This window comes from Nannobrachium achirus, assembly GCF_963921795.1.
Source record: "Nannobrachium achirus genome assembly, chromosome: 2".
In the NCBI taxonomy this organism is placed as follows: domain Eukaryota; kingdom Metazoa; phylum Chordata; class Actinopteri; order Myctophiformes; family Myctophidae; genus Nannobrachium; species Nannobrachium achirus.
Genome location: NC_137811.1, coordinates 41,614,413 through 41,634,531, shown reverse-complemented (window position 1 = coordinate 41,634,531; position 20,119 = coordinate 41,614,413). Strand labels below are relative to the sequence as shown.

The following is a 20,119-nucleotide window of genomic DNA, read 5'->3' as shown; positions in this document are numbered from 1 at the left end:
CAAATTATAAAACATCTTAGAAAATAGCAGATTCGCGACGCATTGTGAGCTTGAACATCTGCTATTTTCAAAAGACCAAAATGTATTAGTTACTAGTTACTTTGAGTTTGTATATTTTGATTATCATTAAGTGGAGTTTAAAGTACAATACCTCTGAGATGTGTGGGGAATAAGTAAAATGACTAGAAATACTATAGTAAAGTACAAACACGTCAGAAATGTACTTAATTGCAGTACTTGAGTAAATGTACTTAAAGTTACTTTAGTCTTTACTTTACACATAGACTGTACACCACTGGACATAACCTGTGGGCCTATTTGCTTTTATTTGACGACATGAAGCGGAACACAAATTCCGGCAGAGCAGAGGAGGACAGTTATCAGTGTGACACAGGTTAGAGGTTAAAGGTAAAAGTTGAAGGATAATGTTGTCAACAACATGGCTGCTGCTGGAATCATCTGTATCAAGCATGGATTGTTACTAACTAACAAAAGTTACCAGTTTCAGACTCTCCAGAGAAAGTTGCTGCCACACATGGTCTGCATCCAGAAACCCGTAGAACTGCAGAGTCTGAGAGCTGCAACAAACTCATCTGACTCACAGCAGCAGAACGAAAAGTACTGCATTGATCTGATCAGGTAGGTTGGCTGCATAATGTTGTTTTGGTTACTGATCTAGCCTTGGATAAAGACTATCATAGATGTATTTGATCGATTTCCACATTTGCGCATCTAAGCAAAAAGGCTATGATAGTCTGTCTGTCTTGATCCAAGGCTAATCCAAGGCCATTACTGACCACTAGAGTCAGACCCTCGAAATTGATCTCACAAGTGTCCGAAGGGACATTTTTGTCTAAAAAATATCAACCTAGAAATCCAATAACTGTCTCATTGTTGTCACAAATCCTTTTCAAATCTATTAGTTCTGCTGGGCATGGGGTATAGAGCAGATCTCGTGGCGCAACGGTAGCGCGTCTGACTCCAGATCAGAAGGTTGCGTGTTCAAATCACGTCGGGATCAATTCTTGTGGATCAAAACAATAGTTTCTTAATGACACGTGCAAACAAATCTACTACTAGCTAGCAGCTCTACTACTGTATGTGCAGCTTCTGTGGGATTTGGCACCTTTCTGTGGCTCAGGAGCTTGATATTACTTATATGTTTGATTCTGTCACAGGGGGTCTGTCTCTCCATCTCTTTAATAAACAGAAAATACATTTTCTGGTAAGTGACAACATTTCAGCCAATCATTTATCAGCTTAATTTTTTATAGTCTTCAAGTTCCAATATTGTCTGATCATTTCATTGTCATCACTCCCGAGTCCCAATTTCACTTGTTTAATCTTTATCCTGACTAAGTTCCCTATTCTGATTGGATAAAATTGGTATCCCGACCTGAAAATTCATTTTCTGTTTAATAAAAAACTAAGATCTAGAGAGACATGGAGAGAGACGGCAACAGTCCGCCATTCCGAAACACCGCTATTCCGAAGCAGGGTTAGGGTTAGGTTTAGGGTTAGGGTTAGGGTTAGGGTTAGGGGTAGGGTTAGGGTTAGTTAGGGTTAGGGTTAGGGTTAGGGTAAGGGTTAGGGTTAGGGGTAGGGTTAGGGTTAGAAGTCAACGTTCGGAATAGCGGTGTTTCGGAATGGCGGGGTGTAACCGAGAGACTACTGTTACTGAACAAACACTAGTATATAGCAACGAGTACTAATTAGAATGTAGAGCTATTAACACTTGTTTTAACCTAATAAAATCACTTACCCTAACTTTAAACATAGTTTAGCACAGAATAATCTGTCACTGTAAAAACTCATTGCTGGGACGCGTTATAGCTGCTGAGAGCCCTGTGTTGTTTGCACCTACAACAAGACAATGGTGGACTCTGCCACGCCCCCAAATACCCTCATGTGTGTCTCAAATAATGGTCTCAAAGAATTGTTTTAGACCTGCAATATTAAGTCTACACCTATATGTTTGCTTGCTATTAGACCTGCACTGAAAAGTCCTGAACGTTAATTTAAAGCTGCAATACGGTTTCATTTCCTACCCCTGATTGGCCAGGAGAGATGTTGCCTATGGGCTTTTGGCTGTAGTATTTCTGAATCTGAACCACTGGCCTACCTACCAAACATCAGGGTCTACAATACATGGGTAGGGAACAGTAGGGAAATGGAGACCAGACCACCTCCAACTGAAGATGTGCTATAACATAGATAGGCCTACTCTGCAATACATTATATATCAATGTGTACAATGTAATGTATACATTATTACATTACACACATTGATTGCAGCGTGACGACCTTGACAAGTTAAAATAAAAGTAGCCTTAATGAATGTGTAAGGGAGACGGGGCTGGCGCAAGCTCGACGCGGAAGTGGCTATCATTGGAGTGGATCGTTGCGAGTGTACAGGGATTATTTTCCAACTCCAGGACACCCGTGCGCATCATCTCGCGAGCAAATAGAAGCGATGCTGAATATTCTATGATTGTTAGAAAAGCAAAAGCGTGGCAGGGAACGACATAAGTCGAAAAACAGTAAGTTCCTGATTACAGCTTTAGCCCTGAGAATCAGTGTACAAATGGGGATTTTACTGTGTGTGCTCTTCTTCTATCCCCCTCAGGGCACGAGACTATGATGGCCTTGTGTGTTCCCTCCTTTTACCAGAGGAGGCCCGGCGCTCCTCTCTGGCCCTGAGAGCCTTCAATGTGGAGCTGGCTCAGGCAGGTATTCTTGCACACTCAGTGCTACCTGATACATGCTGTTGTAATGTCAAAGTGCTTCCTAAACTTTAATTAACCTTGTACAGACAACAAAAAACAACGCAAGAGATGGGCAATACAGCGACAATAAGTTGGCTTTACAGAAAAAGACAAAACAATGTTGAATGAAACAAAATATATCTTTAAACGTGATGAACATGTATAACACTTTATTTTGTCTCTTTCTCTACAAGGTGAAGGACTCTGTTTCCCAGAAGACCATTGGTCTGATGCGAATGCAGTTCTGGAAAACGGCTGTAGAGGAGATATATAGAGATGATCCTCCAATGCAGCCAGTCAGCACAGAGTTATGGAGGGTAAACAGAGGCCCAAACATATCGTATCTGTTTCTTTGTATAGTCCCAGGTGATGTTCACTTTGGTAGAGATGTGTTGACTAATTCAAAGCCATGTCAAAAGAATGAAGTGTTTGAATGCTGTTTTGCAGGCAGCGAGGAAGCATTATCTAACAAAGCGATGGTTACTAAGGATCATATCAGAGAGGGTAAGAAATGATTGCACTCTTGCTACATGAACATAAAACCTTGACACAATAGGCAGTCATACCAACATATACAAGCATGGACTCCTTCATACAGTTAGGTATTAAGGCCCATTCCCACTGGGCCAGATAAACAGATACAAAATATCTGTCTCCATTCAAGTCGATGGTAAGATACAGATAAAAAATATCTGTGACAGATATTTATATATATATTTGATCTGTATCTTACCATCGACTTGAATGGAGACAGATATTTTTTATCTGTTTATCTGGCCCAGTGGGAATGGGCCTTTATTTTGATAAAAAAAAAAAAAGACATACTGTAAACATGGCCCCAATTGGTCTTTGAGCCCATTCTGTCTTGATTTCTGCTTTCCAATTCCCACTAAATAAAATTAAACGGCATCTCCCTCAGTTATTCAGTGTCACATGGGATTTTCCAATCTATGAGGGTTCCAATCCACCCTATTGTCCAGGACCCCTTCAGTAGAATGTATTTCAGTCTGTTGTGTCTCCATCATTCTAACCTACCAGGAAAAGGACATGGAAGACAGGGCTTATAGGACCCTACAGGAGCTAGAGACATACTCTGAGAACACCCACTCCTCCTTATTGTACCTCCTATTGGAGTGTTTAGGTAAGAGCCTCTCTGTTGGTCTGTGTTTGTGTGTCCAAAAGGCAATAAGCTGTCGTGCAGTTCTAAGATAACTTGTTTACTAAAAAGGAATATTGCGAATAAAGCAACATGGCTTGTACCTTCTGTTGGGCTTACATTGCTTTTCATTGCTTTCCCCCTCTCCTGTGCAATACACTTCTAAAACCCAGAAACAAGTTAACATTTTTGTACTTCATGTTCCCTCATCTTGTTTTTTCGTTAGATGCCTGAAATAATGTCTGTGGTTACAGCCTTGAGAGAGTTTCAGGTTTTGTTCTATGACATGAAATACATCAGTGAAAGCTTTTCTGTCTGTTAAAAAGGGTGGTTGCTAACACGCAGCTTAATGAGACTACAGAGGTTGTGATGACATGGTGGTGACATTGAGTCATGCGACAATGATTTAGTTCATTTATAGCCTCACGTTAGCTTTTTACTTCTAGAGATTTCATTCACTTTTCAAAATGGGGTGTTCATTTGTGAAGATTATCAAATTAACACCAATTTTTGCCACAGCTTATTTTTTGGCAACAATCCAAAATCGATTGCAAAAATCCCATAGACTTTTTGTCAAGTGGACCTATTAGATGCTATGCTAACTTATTGCTTCCACCCAAGACTTTGGTCTGATTGATCTGATTGATCCTGATTATCTGACGAAGGTCATCAGCACAGTAGAGTGACTATTAATACACAGACATTGACTTCAGTGCATTCCATAGGCAAACAGGTATGTGACCCATCATTGCTTATACCCTCCGTGCCAAGCCTACATCATCCCACCGCATTCCATTTTTATTCTGAGCCATCCCAAAAGGTGAACTTGACAGATATTTGTACTGTAAATCCTGTTCCATCATGAGGAAGACGTGAACAACAATGCACTCTGTGTGGATAGCGCTCACTCTGTAAAATGCAAAATGACTACGGCTGGAGGAGATTATGCAGAGAGAGCTCTGGGTGTACAGAATGTGATCTCAGTGTTTCATTATTCCACTGTCTCATCCCTCCAAATACCCAAACCCCATCTGCCTGCTCGCCAGGTGTGAAAGATGTACATGCGGACCATGCAGCCAGCCACATAGGGAAGGCACAAGGGATTGTGACATGCCTTCGTGCCACTCCCTACAACAGCAGCAGGCGCAAGGTCTACGTACCCATGGACATTTGTATGCTGGTGAGTTCCTGCATCTTTGTAGCTTAAACGACAATACCGGTGTCAGTACATGTTAATGTCTATTCATTCATCTTATAATAGGCACTATGACATCAGTCGTCTATGAAACATCTATGACTCATAGATGACTGACCAATGTCAGGTCAATGTGGATCTTGAACATGAATTTCAAGATCCACATTGGAGCCATACATACCATTACCATTTTTTGTTTATTGCACTGTGATGAAGTTCTGACTGGATAAGGCAGTATAAGTAGTGAAGGAAATACAGTAGGTAGCCAGTAGTCACTCTAGTTGGCTAGAGTTTTGTGAGTTTCCTTTAAAAGATATTGACTGAAAAGTACAATAGAATGACAACATTGCAGCTCTTCCCCTTCCTCTAAAATAGTTAAACTCAAGCACATAGCAAGTCCACATTGTCCCCAGTATGTTCCAACCACCAATATCTGAGTGTAAAAGGTTTAAAAACAAGAGGGCAGCAAGCAGGCATAGAGATGGTGACAGTGGTAAGAACAATCCACTGCTGTCTTCATTTCCTCTATTCTCCCTTGTCAATTTAGAGAAGTATGACATGAGTCACATGCTAGAGAGGATTACTACATGCTCCCCTGCTCCACTTTGTTGAAAACACATTTTCATGAGAGAGCTTTCCATTTATAAGATGTAATTATAGAGCCTGTTATCGGTAGGAAATGTACAATGAATAATAATTGCTTTTACTTATTGTACATTATGTCTCGCCATACGTAACATAATAACTAGTTGCTTAATATTACGTATTCAAACAATGTAATATTATGCGACTAGTAACTATTTCACTTTATAACTACCAATCCTTGATTTGGTTTTTGATATTGGATGCAATGTCGTGATTAAATGTTATGGTATGGTATGGGTTTATTGCTTAGTCCCCAAAGGGAAACATGTTGTTGTTAGTTGTAGTTTGATAGAATAACAAATGAGAACATCATCTTCAAATTCACTTTAATTTGTTTTTATATCTCATGTTTGCAGCTGTAAAATGAGCAGAAATATTTTTTAGTACAAGCTAAGCTACCTATTAAATTATGTTTCTGTGGCATCTTGCCACAAACAAGACGGGTTAAACCCTCAAGTCAAGATCATCCACCTCAGATTAGTTCTACCGTGCTTCCTGAAGGGGGCGTTGCTAATTGTGATGTAAAAAAAGAAATACTTCTGCACCTTGAGTAGGAAAATAGGAATTTCTTTTGTTGAGTTTTGTTTTGGGGGGAATGTCTTTTTTTATGTTGATTAAAATACGTATTTTTTTTACATATTTGATGAAGTACTGTAGGTTGCTTTCTGCTTATTTTCAGCCATGTCCTTAAAACATTTCAGATGCCTTCAAACCTCACTATGTCGTCTGACTACTGCTTTCTTATTTACCTTTTCACAAAAATGATGGTTATTTGCACTGCTAGTGAGCTTGGCCTTCTGTGTGTTGGGAAAGATGTTACAGTGAACAATCAGCAGACTGAGGGACATCTCATCTAGCTACTAATAGTAATGTGTTATACAAATTTGTTGTTGCAGCATGGCGCATCCCAAGAGGACTTCATCCGATGTAGCCGGGAACAGAATGTGCGAGATGTAGTGTATGACATCGCTAGTCAAGCACACGTACACCTGGAACACGTATGTATCATACCCCTCTCTCTCCTTGATCCTCAATCATTTAACCAACTCATATACATACATGTATGTATGACTTATTATTATCAACAGTCAAAAGTTGATTAGGTCAGTTTGGTTCATTTGACAATAAGCTCCTTTTTACTTAATTTATCTATTTGGTCTTTGATCTTTAATTCTGTTTTGAAGCAATTGTGAATCATTCACAGAGTTAAGTGGGTCATTATCAGCAGTAAATAATTTGTGCCAGTTAGAAGCACACATTCATGCAGTATATGTGCACATAGTAGGCCAGCAATGTAACGTAGTACAGGCCTGTTAAATACTGTAACTTGTTATGGTTCGTGTAAAGCAGTGGTTCTCAACATTTTAATGACGAGGACCTCCAAATTCATATGTATTTGAAAAGATGTTGTGCCAACGACCAGCACAAGAAAATATTTATCAAGATCTTTTGAAAGTAGGCAATCGCAATGCATCTTGTAGATCGGCCATTTTGGAATAACCGAAAAAATAAAATATGGCTGAAGTGTTTAAACGGTTCCATATTTTGCTGGGGACCCCACTTTGAGAACCAATGGTGCAAAGTGGTAACTCATGAGGATTTGTCCTAATATGGATGAGGAGAACGAAGGCAATGAACTCCAGGATGCCTCACACATTATTTTCTTGTATGGGGACACCTCACAGAGCATCATCTCTTATATACAGTAACACATTAGGTATGTGCTTTGTGTGATGTTACCATGTCAGCAGGGGTTTTACTTTCATTTGAAATGCTTGTCTTCTCAGGCTCGATCTTTTAGCAAGAATGTCCCAGCTGCTGCGTACCCGGCCTTTCTACAAACGGTAGGTTATCATCAAACATCAAACACTCACCTGATTCTTTTCCACTATGAAGGGTAACCCAGAACCTGAAACTTTACAGAACCTGTCGAGTTCTGTGATTAATAATTGGAGAAATGTTGTCATTTATATTTATTGGAGTGAGTGTGTGACTGTGTGGGTTCTATTCTTTTTCACTTAGAAATGACTGAGCATAGTATTTAAATGTAGGCCTTTAAATTGAGATATAACTTGTTCGTTCTACTCTCCCTGGCCAATTTCCTTGAAAGTGGTTTTAAAAGTGTCACATAATAATTAGAGCGGAATAATAAATGTCCCCCCTCTCTTTCCAAACAATTTCTGTTTCACATAGCTCTGCTGAATGTAGTTCGTACACTGTGGCCGTGTGTTTCTGGGGTGCAATTCTGTATGTGCGTGTGTGCATTTATTTGCAGTCTTTCCTCCAGTATGCTTTTGATAAACATGTTTGCATTCATCTGTTTTGCTCACACATTGGCCTGTCCATCTTTTTTTGCTTGATGTGCTTGCCCACACGAGGAACCCCACATTGCCAGATAGACACGACCTCTGTGATGACATTCTTTATGGGATTTCAGTGGGTTTTATTCACTCTGGTGTGTTGTGCTGCAGGTGGTGATAGAAGACTACCTTCAAAGAGTGAGGAAAGTAGACTTTGATGTCTTCCATCCCAGCCTACAGAACAGGAACCCATTACTCGCCATCCAGCTGTATCTACGCTCCTGGAAGAAGACATATTGACCTCCAGTCACACCACGTACCACATCTACCGTAATGCTTGCACCAATTTTATCCATTATCGTGAAATCAACTGCCTTTATGTTCAAAGTGAAAAATGCAGCACTGCCGCTGAAACCAGAATCTATGACAGAACATGACCTGCTGTTTCTCAACCTCTGCTCAGGGCAGGAAATGCACACCAGCCACTTAAGCGTGATTTCATTAGGCAAAATGTTTTTATTGCGACCGTGAGGTCGCAGTTTAGTATCAAAACCTCCACCGGCCGTCTGTCCGTCGGTCACACGTCACACCTTTGCCCTGCTCATATCTCCGCATCAGTATGACATCACACTGCTTGGTGTGTGCCGTCAGGGTCATTTGTGTACGGTGTGATGTCATACTGATGTCAGCAGTGTGATGTCATACTGATGTCAGCAGCTATGTCTCTATATATGGAGTTATATGTTGTTCGTGTCCAAATATGGGGCTTGTGAGGTCAGACTTAGTGAGATTTGTCGGTTATCTCCATATATGGAGGGAGAACCAGCTTATGAGCCGATGAGTTGTGTCAGAGTCGAGATCCTGCTTGCATCTAATCTGTCGGTAGATAATGCCGGTCTTATATAAGGGTCATTTGTGTACGTGTGATGTCATACTGATGTCAGCAGTGTGATGTCATACTGATGTCAGCAGCTATGTCTCTATATATGGAGTTATATGTTGTTCGTGTCCAAATATGGGGCTTGTGAGGTCAGACTTAGTGAGATTCGTCGGTTATCTCCATATATGGAGTGATGTGTTGGTTATCTCCATATCTGGAGATTCAACCTTCAACGATTTTGACATCTTGTTACTAATCTGTCGGTAGATAATGCCGGTCTTATATAAGGGTCATTTGTGTACGGTGTGATGTCATACTGATGTCAGCAGTGTGACAGGAGATAAGCGACCAACGGTCGCTTATCTCCCGATTAGGGAGTCTTACTGGTAATAGAAAAGAGCTTGGATGATCACCTTGCCAAAGTGTCTTGAATGGTGGCTGTGACTATTTCCCACCCTCCCTCCTGCTTTTGGACCAATCTTCTTTTCCCCACGTTTGCATAGTTACATGGCAGAGTCATTATACAAAGAGTTATGCTCAGACTGTCACAAAAATGATTGAGAAACAGTGATGATGATACTAGTTTATGAAACATGCAGTTCACTCTGTTGTGCTATATTCATTGCATCAAACTGAAACATGTCTATGGTTTAGCATAAATAAAAAGAACATTTGTGAAATTAATTATGATTTTTTTTCACCCTCAATACACTTCACTCACACCTAGTTATTCAATTGTCACATTAGTGGTTTATATGTATTTCTCACGCTTGAAGTTTATTTTTTGGGGGTGGTTTTATCCCACAATTTTTGTAACCCATTTTTTTTTAACCCGGTGTCAATTATCTAATGTAATCCTGGGCATGAGGAGTCCAAGCTGCTTCTATTCACCGGATGTAACGCCTGGAAGGAAGTGGAACACGCCATTCCAACCAATTCATTTCCCTTCCATGCAGGCGCCTCAGCTAGCCAGGGGGAAGCAGTATAGAGACCAGGATTCCTGCATGTTTTTTGTGAGGGTACCCTAGGAGACAAATTCCACACCGAAAGGCCCTTTTGCCAACCCCACCTGGGGTATGGGCACTGATGACACGGAGGATAGGACATGCCCACAGCGTCCCCAGCGGGAATCAAAACCAGGACCTTCTAGCTGTGGCGCTACCGACTGCGCACACGTTTTTTTATTATTATTTTATTACAAAAGTATAGTTTTTTCTTGGTAACTTGGGAACTGTTGGTGGTTATCATATATACGTACATGATAAAACACATTTTCCAATTGAAAATCTTTGTGTGATTGATTATCCATATTGTGTGATAGAGAAACATTTGCCCTAGAACTACCTCTCCATGTGAACGATTGGTTGTTTAATGGCGCTACGGTGTTTAAATGTGTCAGATCAGTCCAAAGATGAAGATTATGAGACGCATAACTGGGAGAAAGTCCCAGGTTCGAGCCCCACCACTGCCAGTGTTCATACTGTACCTCTCGAGTCTGAAACCAAACCTGCTTGAGTGCCATAGTGCTCTGCCTCAGACCCCTCTGAATTTCCTTATTGACCTAACCCTGTGAGAGACATAAACATGATAAGAGTGACGGTCAAATCAGAGTTTTTATGTTCTGTCATAGAGCCCAGACCTTTTTTCTCTCTCTGAAACAAGTAAATTCCACTCTATTTCCCTTGTACTCTTTGGTACCTGTGTCCAGTGTCCATGCATGCTACCCACTGTTAACAACACTTTTAAGTGAACGCCATTCATCTGAATCTATGAGCATATCTGTGCTTTTTTTACTCTTATTTATGCCATCTGTTTCAACTTGATGTAGCCTGTATTAGAAGATGCTTAACTTTTGCCTTTAAAACAGCATACATTTTTGCAGAAATATATTCCTCAGGAATGGATAGGCCTACATCCACTTTCCTTAAATTATAAAGTAATTTTATTTTCGAGTCATATAGCACATTGCGCCTATATGATCTCATATAATGAAACAACATAGGCTTATAGCCTTCCATACATTTAATTCCACAATACAATTCCATAAATTGAGATTGGCAGCATTTATGGCAAGTTTATGGTATAACTCTTATGACAAAGCCTAAGCAAAACAACATTTACATTAAGGACGTTCAGTATTATAAATCTAAGTAATTTCACAACAGAAATCCGATGCAAACATTTAGCCATAACATCACTGTCTGACATTTGGGCACTGAGAAACGACGTAGGCTATCCATAACTATCGTGCGTAAAACAAACATGACCGCCTTCAGCTCATCTTTGATTGATTGATTGATTGAAGACTTTATTAGAAGTTTGCATAGGAAAAGGTACAGTTTCATGACGGTACAGTTCACTGGTACAAGGTCTACTAAAAGGAGATCCATGAAAAGACTAAGCTTATTTCCACTGGAAACCATTGAAGTATCTCATATAACATTGAATGACAGACAAATAGAACACAGTACTATGCAGTAGATATGTAAAGAAAAACAAAATAGAAGACAGTAAGTCAAAAACAAACAGTATATACAAAGAAGGGGCAGGGGAGGGTAGGGTTGGGCTAGATTCTTTTTTTACCAGTTGCGAACGGCTGCTGCCTGTAAGTGGTTTTTCAGGGCAATTTTAAAGGATGCTAGTGATCCACACTCCTTTGTGGCCTTCGGTAAGGCTTTCCACATTTTGGTGGTATAGCAGAAAAAAGAGTTTGACCCTTTGTTGGTTTTGACTCTGGGTTGAAAGTGATCTGTGGCGCTGCCTCTGGTGTTGTAATTATGGACATCCTTAATGTTTATAAAGTATTTTGACAGGTACTTGGGTATCATAGTGGTGTAGTGTATCTTGTACACCAGGCCCATTGCAAGTTGCTGTACTCTGTCAACTACTCTGAGCCACCCCACTCTTAACTGGTGAGTAGCGGTGAGGTGAGTCTGATAATGTGTCACTATCGTGATATAGTCGATGTCCATGATGTTATATCACAGTCGTTGTGGAATTTGTGGATTTAGAAAAGCATCTCCACAGTTTTTAGGTTTTGGGGAAGGAATCAAGAGTTTGTGCGCGCGGAGACGGAACTTGTGATCTCGCACGCTATAAATGATTACGTTCCAACAGCTGTTTGTGGCCAATAACCAAAAAGCGAAAAAGGAGAAATTGCACCATTCGTTTCCGATGACATTGCCCACAACGAAGACGGCTATGGGTGTGAATGATGCGGTGAACGCAAGCGTCAAAGTCCCGATGGTCTTGGCTGCCTTGATGTCTGAAAAGGTCGGTTTTGTGACGCTTTTACAGTCGCGTTGGGCCAGGTGCTTCCTTCGCTTCGAGTGTTGCCTAATGGTTGACAGAGAAATCATGTTGATAACCACAGTCCCCCCTAGAAGAGTGAAGTCAAAAGCCGGGAACAGGAGGAGAATCTTCCACGCTTGGTTCGGAAACGCGCCAATGGTGCCCAGTGCGTAATTGCACATGCGGCTGCATGGGTTGTACTCGAGCGCAATATCCCCGCTAAAAAGAATCGGAGACACAGCCAGGAGGAAACTGGACACCCAGGAAAACACGATGAGGATGGTCGTCCTTTTACGCGTAATGACAGACCCCTTGTGCAGCGGCCTCAGCACGGCGATGCTCCGCTCTATCGTTAAAAGGAATATAGTTGTGATGGACACCAACGTGCAACCGGCAAAGATGGGCCCGATGACACTGCACGGGTGAAAACGCGTCTCTTGTGAGTTGTACGAGGTCCACGCTGGCGCGGCGTCTTGGAACAACATGAGAGACACCTCTGCGTAAACGGACAGCGGCACCACGAACATCCCCACCGCCAGGTCGGCGGCCGCCAGCGACGCTTTGAGGTAGCCCTGCGGCGTGTGGAAGCGCCTGGTCCCCAGCACAACGGCCAGGGTCAACGAGTTGCCGAAAAGGATGGCAAACACCAGAAACACCATGAAAACGACCATGCAGATTTTGTTGGCCAGAGTACAGCAGCACACGGTGCAGCTTCCTTCCAGCATGTTGCTCTGATGACGCTCGTGTCCCCCAGCAGCAGCAGTCTCGTGCCGTGCGCTCGCCCGTGCACGGGGATGCTGTAATGGACCATAGGCCGCATACTATAGTGTAAATACAGTATGACATCATCAGAGTTAATCTCGACGACAACAGCTGGAGTAGTATTACTACTCCAGATACTGTAGTAAATACACTTGACACAGCTGTTTGTTTTTAAATGTATAGCCATATTATCTTTGCAGAGTTTTTTGATCCGGTGCACTTAAGTTGTCCTTGCAGGAATCAGAGTGCAGAATAGGCCAAATAATTTGTTTATTTCCCGTTCACACAACAGTTAGCAACACTGCAATATAGTACATGAATATGCATATTGCACATACCACATAAAAGCACAATATAGCCTCAGTTAGGCCTACATATGAACATCCTATCAACAGGCTCTTTAAAAGAGTTGTAATGGGATGGGCTTTTACAACTGACTGTATATGAAGAGGACTATAAAGAAATTTCAATGTGTCTTTGTCAGAGTGACAAACTGTACATGCATGAGATTTAAATCATCCACCAGGTTTGGAAGTCACTGGCAGCACAGTTGGTTAGGGCGAGAAATATTGGCACAAGAGCACAAATAGGCTACTGCCCTGTCCAGTTGGAATGTTCTTGGTACCATACACTTTGCTTGCAGCCAGACAAAGCAACACAACCACAGGGCTGTCCCCCAGCTGCAGTAGATTCTCACTGCAGCAGTCATGTCCACTTTTGGCAGCGCTTATCCTGTTAAAGTCCAGTTAAAATCAGTCATTCATTGACATGCATGAACCCCCTTTTCCACAACAAGGCAGAACCAGAACTTTCCAGAACCTGAACCAATTATTTTGGTTCTGGTTTTGTTTCCATAGCGCACGGTCCAGTTTCAGACAAGGTCCTTGGAACCTTTTCTTAGGTCCTGCTCTTGATGTAGTAGGCTACTAAACTTGAGTTCTGGGAACCTATGGGGGGACCTTCCCAGATAGGTCTGGTTATATGGAAACATAAGCAGAACTTGGTCCCGGAACGTCACTGGTTCTGGAAAGTTCTGGTGCTAGTTCTGGTTCGGCCCTATAGTGGAAAGGGGGCTATAATTTTGGAATGGTTCTCGACAGTGCCGTTTCTGGGTGTCCTGGCACCTATAGGCTAGTGAAACATTGGATCTCCATATATGGGCATAAAATGGACAAGGATGTAATTAATTTGCAAGTGTGACTCGTGATGACATCAGCGATCTCCATATATGGGCGTAAAAGGGACATCAAGCCAGAGCGTGATGTCAGAGTGGAAAACCCATTCTGCTAAGAGTGGTTCCCCTGACATCACAGTGACATCAGAGCATGATGTCAGGTGACAGGACAAACCCATAGAACCACAGACAAACCCATAAAACCACAGTGTTAGGCGTGACAGACAGAGATGCACACAGACAGACAAGCTGTGACCGTTTTCATAGCAAACTTGGGACCTACGGTTGCAATCAGCATACAACAATGGACAGCAGGCATCTTGATGAGAGTGCCTGTTGATAATATGAACAGTGTGAGGTGTGCAATGAATGATAATGTAGTATATACAATAATTTTCTTATTTTAAATGTATTGAAGTAAAAGCTCACTTCACACTGGGTATGATTTTTATTTTTTAAATCGAATATTTGCATCAGACATGAACAAGTCTTGCCACAGACATGTTTGTCTGTGTGTACCGACACATTGATGAGTTTGACCCCTGGTCATTTTTTTCCTCTCTTCTTTTTTCAACCTTTCTTTTTACTGTTTAATTAAATGGCTCAAAAAGAAAAAGAAAACGTAAATCATACAGTATGATGTTTTTCCTTTTTTAATGGCCAGGTTTTTATTCTACTACTTGCTGTACATGTTAGCCTTAATTAGCCTTATACCGGTATGTTCTGACCATCTGAATATCAAGTCAAGATGCCATGGCACAAGCCTGCTATCGATTGTTATTGTGGGGTATTATAGCTTGTCACAAGAAAGTTCCTCTCTTTGGAGAACCATCCACCCTGAGTACCCACTACCCACCCTGATCTTATAACTTTCATTCTCTCTGACTTCAAATTTGCCTCAACAATTACCAACTGACACAATTCCTCCACACAGTAGGCTACAACCGCAATATTCAGTCTAACCTGTGTCTCAGTCAGTGTAAAACTAAAGCCGCATATGTGGTATCTGTGTTGTGTTTTGGCCAATGTGCACATACAATGTATTGCATTTATTTGTTTAATGTGTATATGTGTATACCATATCATTGTCACTATTGCAGTAGTGAGATCTCTCCTTACTATGTCCAGTTACTTAGACCCAGAGATAAAAATGTCTTTCCATCGTGTTTCCAGAAATAGTCTGCAGATTGTGTGAAAAGACAAATCTGTCTGACAGCTACAGTCTCAGGGGACCTCCTGTAGCCATTAAAAGGATAACCAGGGGAGAAGCTACTTCACTCTTTAAGTCCACTTAAATGTTATTAAATCTGTGTCTGCTTTTGACATTTACTGTATGTGTCAGAATCTCTTTGTCAGCACAAGCGACATACCAGTGAGATACAGTACTAGACACATGGCGTCATGCATCATGTAGACTAGTATTGGAGGTTTTACATTTGGCACCGCATTTGAACAGACAAAATCTATAGGCTACCTATACCTATATGTTTAACCAGACAAGGTGACAAACTAGTCATGCTAATTTATTCACAACAGAGGTTAAAAGATTTTATGGTGACAGATTACCTGGCTCACTTTTTTTGAAACAATCCTTTACAGTGCACAAAACTGCATTTCCCCTGTTCAATGAGTCATGTTTTCCATTATATATAAAAAAAGTTTGAAGTGAGCGGTGGCGCGCACGTGTGTGTGTGTGTGGCTTGCCTCCTTTTACCATACCGCTCCACCTAGCCCCCACCCCCGCTAGCCCCCGCCCCTGCCTCTCCGCTCTCCCTCCTCTGTCCCAGACCACACAGCGCACACAGTTACTTTACATTATAGACTACATGCAATTGATCACAGCACAATAAAAAATCAACCAGGTCCAAGCACAGGGCACCATGAAGGGTTAATCCTGCCCTGCAAGTGGTGAAGTTTGGCCTTGTTTTCATAGACCTGGTCGCTTCTTTCACGCACAGAATCTGGCAACCGGAGAATTCTCCTCTCTCCAAAAGAAAACACAGTCTAGTGTGTGTGTGTGTGACCCCCCCTCCCCCTGCGTGTGTGTGTGTGTGTGTGTGTGTGTGTGTGTGTGTGTGTGTGTGTGTGTGTGTGTGTGTGTGTGTGTGTGTGTGTGTGTGTGTGTGTGTGACCCCCCCCCCCCGTGTGTGTGTGCTGTGACCCCCCCCTCCCTGTGTGTGTGTGTGTGTGTGTGTGTGTGTCTGTTTGTCACCCCCCCCCCCCCCCTGTGTGTGTGTGTGTGTGTGTGTGTGTGTGTGTGTGTGTGTGTGTGTGTGTGTGTGTGTGTGTGTGTGTGTGTGTGTGTGTGTGTGTGTGTGTGTGTGTGTGTGTGTGTGTGTGTGTGTGTGTGTGTTTGTTGCAATTGATGCTCAGGCTAGACTCAGCATCAGGCTGCAGACACATACACGGATACACAGGCTACAGACCCACACGGAGACACGGATACACACACGGCCATGCTATGGAGCGGTCTAACCACCGCTCAAAAAAAAAAAAGATTAACATAGACATCATAGGTAAAATTTTCTAACAGGAGGCCTATAGGAGATTACACTTTCATCATGTGAAAACATGGCTATAGGTTAATTGCCTCCACTACCGAAAGATCTTCTTCTCATTTGTATCCAAGCAAGAACCAGAATCAGATTAATTCAATGTCACCATAGCCTCATGTCTTCTTCCAGAGCAAATCCATTCACCCTCATTCTGCATGTAGAATCTACTGTGTTTCTGGCAATTCAGGGTAATAACGAGACATGAAACAACTAAATGTCAGTTACAATGGCATCTGTTCTTGCTAAAATTAAATGAAACATCAAAACAAATTTGAGTTTCCTTCAGAGATATGAGAACACCATACCATCTACTTTCATGTCGCCAACAGCAGAAGCTTAGTTATTAGACACACAATAAATTAGACACACGATAGAAGAAACAAGAAAGAGGGAGGAGTAAAGATATGTAGAAGAATGTGCAGTAGATCATGATGGGCAAGGATGACAAAGCAAGAGTGACCAATCCCATGGATCATGAGCCCCCTCCCATGCCATCAGACAATGCCTGGCACCCAAGCTTGGGAAGTCGGATTAATTTACTCGTACCATGTTATGTACCCATGTACAGTACTGTATGTCTGTGGTAGGGAAAGACAACATAAGCCTCTGTTTCACCCTAACCAGCGGTACAGCTGACCCCCACTCGGCCAAATCTCTCCGGGGTGGATGGAGGGCAGTTTGAGACTGATGCAGTGAATTTCTAGCCATCGTGGATAGAGTCACACGTTCCTCCACGGTATCAGACTAGACATTGGCTATAGTGGATATCAGGCAACAGATGGAGAGCTAAGCTCTGTTTAGTACTGAGGTTTCATGTATACAGTGGTTTTTCATTGGCTGTATGCAAAGCGTGTTCGCTGTGAGTCACGTTTGAATGTCTGATGATGTCATCGTTGTTTGCATGTGCTTGACTTCTGTTCTGAGGGGTGAAAGTGCCAGAGAAGGAAGAGGAAAACAAAGTGGAGAAACTGGTTTGTGTGAAGGTTTCCTTCAGCTCACTCTATGAGAACTAATATAAGGGAAAGGAGACTTATAATATATTTTTGGATTTTATCTGGAAAAGAAAAGTGCTCTTCAGGCTTTGAAGGATGTTATTTTTAAGTGTAGCAGCTGTCAAACTCAAGTCAATCAATGGCAAATGATTAAGATATTTGCGTTCAAACACATTTTTCAGAGATCAGTGTCAATAAAATATATCTACAAACTTGCTTCAAATTGACTAATTACAAGATTTCTTTGATACACACTACTATATCACTAGTCATTCATCAAATCCTATTAATTGGTTTGTTATTGACTATAGCCAACAGAGAAGCCAATAATATTTCCCCTTTTCTCTCCCAATGTCGTTGTCATGCCATTTAATCCTCGCCACAGCTTTCTGTGATCTGCCACTACTGTTGTACCCACCAATTCATAACCTATTAGCTCACCTGCCAGTGAGGACCCCTGCTAGGAGGACATATAGCCTCCTTCCTTCTCCGCTCAACATCCCCTATAGCGCAGCAACAAAGATTGTACTCCCTGCTGGGCTGCCCCCTCCTGAACACTGGATGCACTTTGTGGACCTTTCAACAAAGTTTCATTGTGTCACATAAATCATTTCAGCAGCAGATATAATTTTGTGTGAAGCCATATGCCCCTTTTAACCCCAAATGGACCATCCCTTCTGAGTATAGCCTATAGGCCTACTGATCATTCCCATCACATTTCTAGAAGAACTTTATTGTGACCTTGAACTTTGGAGGTAAAAATAGGTCTGCCCTGCTATGCATTACTGCGGACTGGGTATGAAAAACACATCTAGATATAATCTGAATTGGTTTGTAGGCTAATTTATTATTTTGGCTTCTAGTGCCATGCCCAATATTATAAGTCTTTGGCAGGAGCTATATCAAGTCTTTTAAGGTGTATTTTTAACAAGAGGTGACTTGACTTTCAGAACATACTGTAGAGCCCGTATCATAGTCGGGTCCGCGGTGGAAGGCTTTACACCGCGGTGTAGTCTTTTCGAGTCTTTTTGAGTCATGAAACTACAACGTTACATCATTCCTCACGGTGGAGAGCTTTCCACCGTGAGTCCCAACACATCTCTCTGTTTTTACTATCAGACAGACAGGCTCTACACCCCGTTCACTGATTGGTCGACCTGAACCGGTCTGGACGGGGTAAAGGACTTCACCGTGGGCCGTGCCTATGATGGCCTGCACTTATTTTCTGACTTGAGGTGGAAAGCTTTCCACCTCAAATTCGCGGTGGATAGGTCTCCACCGTAGACTCTGATACGGGCTTAGGCCTACAGGTCTGGACGTGTAGCTACTTCAGCATTTAACTACAGTGGATGAGTCACTGTTCCCTCTATTCTCAACAACTTATGACTGATTCAGCTCTATTGAGAAAATGTCTTTCAGCAGCAGCATTGGGCTACTGTATTTATATGTATTTATTTAAACAATTTTGCCTACTCAATCTGGAAGAAAAAAACACTCTTATCTCAAGGTAATCTGTGAAGAAATACTTTGTGGCAAATCGTCACACTAAATTATCTGCTCGTACATTTAGAGAAAGGGCCAGCACTTCCTTCCTACCTAAAAATAAAGTGGGAAGGCTGTAGGGTGGGTATACTTTATAGAAAAAGATGAACTTGAACTTCCACTTGGAGCCAGCTGGAAAGACACAGGGATGAATTCGCCTGTTTATGTATTATGTTGTTTGCAGCCTACTTCAGAAAATATGTGAGCCAATTGGCTCACTCACATATATTTTAATAAAGTGGTGGACTCGACAAACTTGATTTTGTTTTCGTTTCTCTGACTTTCTGGAAAGTGAAGAAACAACGCCTTGTGTCTTGTGAACTTTTCTGATTGATTTATTGAATACTTGCATAGGGAAAAGGTATACCTAGCCTAATAAAATTATTTAAACCACAAGAAAGCACAATGGCTTTTTGGTGTCCTTTTGTACTCGATTCATAAAATAGGAATAGGATGTGAGATAGGCTGGAATGGGATTGGAAACTACCTCTAAAAACTCCGTGAACTATTTATAAAGACATTCCAGTGCGCCTGCTGGTAAAAAGTAAACCCCACCATAGTGACCATATATTCCCCGTCCTGTTTACTACTACTGTTGTGCTAAATGTATACTCCCTTCGTACACCGGTGAAAAAAAAACAGCCGATCTACAAGCTCACACGGCTTTGCATCAGTCACGCCTTGTGAGCTTGTAGATCGGCTGTTTTTCGCCGCGCGACACCGGCGTACAACAAAGTGTAAACGACCCATCGTTTAATCCCCTCCCAGGCTTCTACCCTGCGCCCTGCGGTGACAAGTAGCTAATGCGTCTCTGACTCCAGCCTCTCAGTCAGCGGAGCCATATTGTTATTATTTTCAAGTC

The 20,119-nt window shown here is 41.9% G+C and overlaps 2 protein-coding genes across 2 annotated transcripts; one reads left to right on the top strand and one right to left on the bottom strand.

Moving 5' to 3' along the window:
- The first annotated feature begins 438 nt into the window (after positions 1-438).
- On the top strand, positions 439-9,750 carry ndufaf6 (NADH:ubiquinone oxidoreductase complex assembly factor 6). The gene is made up of 9 exons (XM_080738469.1): positions 439-639; positions 2,627-2,726; positions 2,960-3,082; positions 3,213-3,269; positions 3,804-3,906; positions 4,968-5,101; positions 6,658-6,759; positions 7,549-7,605; positions 8,233-9,750. The coding sequence occupies exons 1-9, from the start codon at positions 440-442 to the stop codon at positions 8,359-8,361; spliced, it is 1,005 nt and encodes a 334-aa protein (XP_080594595.1). The 5' UTR covers position 439; the 3' UTR covers positions 8,362-9,750.
- A 2,172-nt stretch (positions 9,751-11,922) lies between these two features.
- LOC308298433 (beta-2 adrenergic receptor) lies at positions 11,923-12,957 on the bottom strand (the record flags this gene model as incomplete). The annotated part of the gene is made up of 1 exon (XM_080742026.1): positions 11,923-12,957. One exon carries the CDS (start codon positions 12,955-12,957, stop codon positions 11,923-11,925), a length of 1,035 nt encoding a protein of 344 aa, XP_080598152.1.
- Between the last annotated feature and the right edge of the window lie 7,162 nt (positions 12,958-20,119).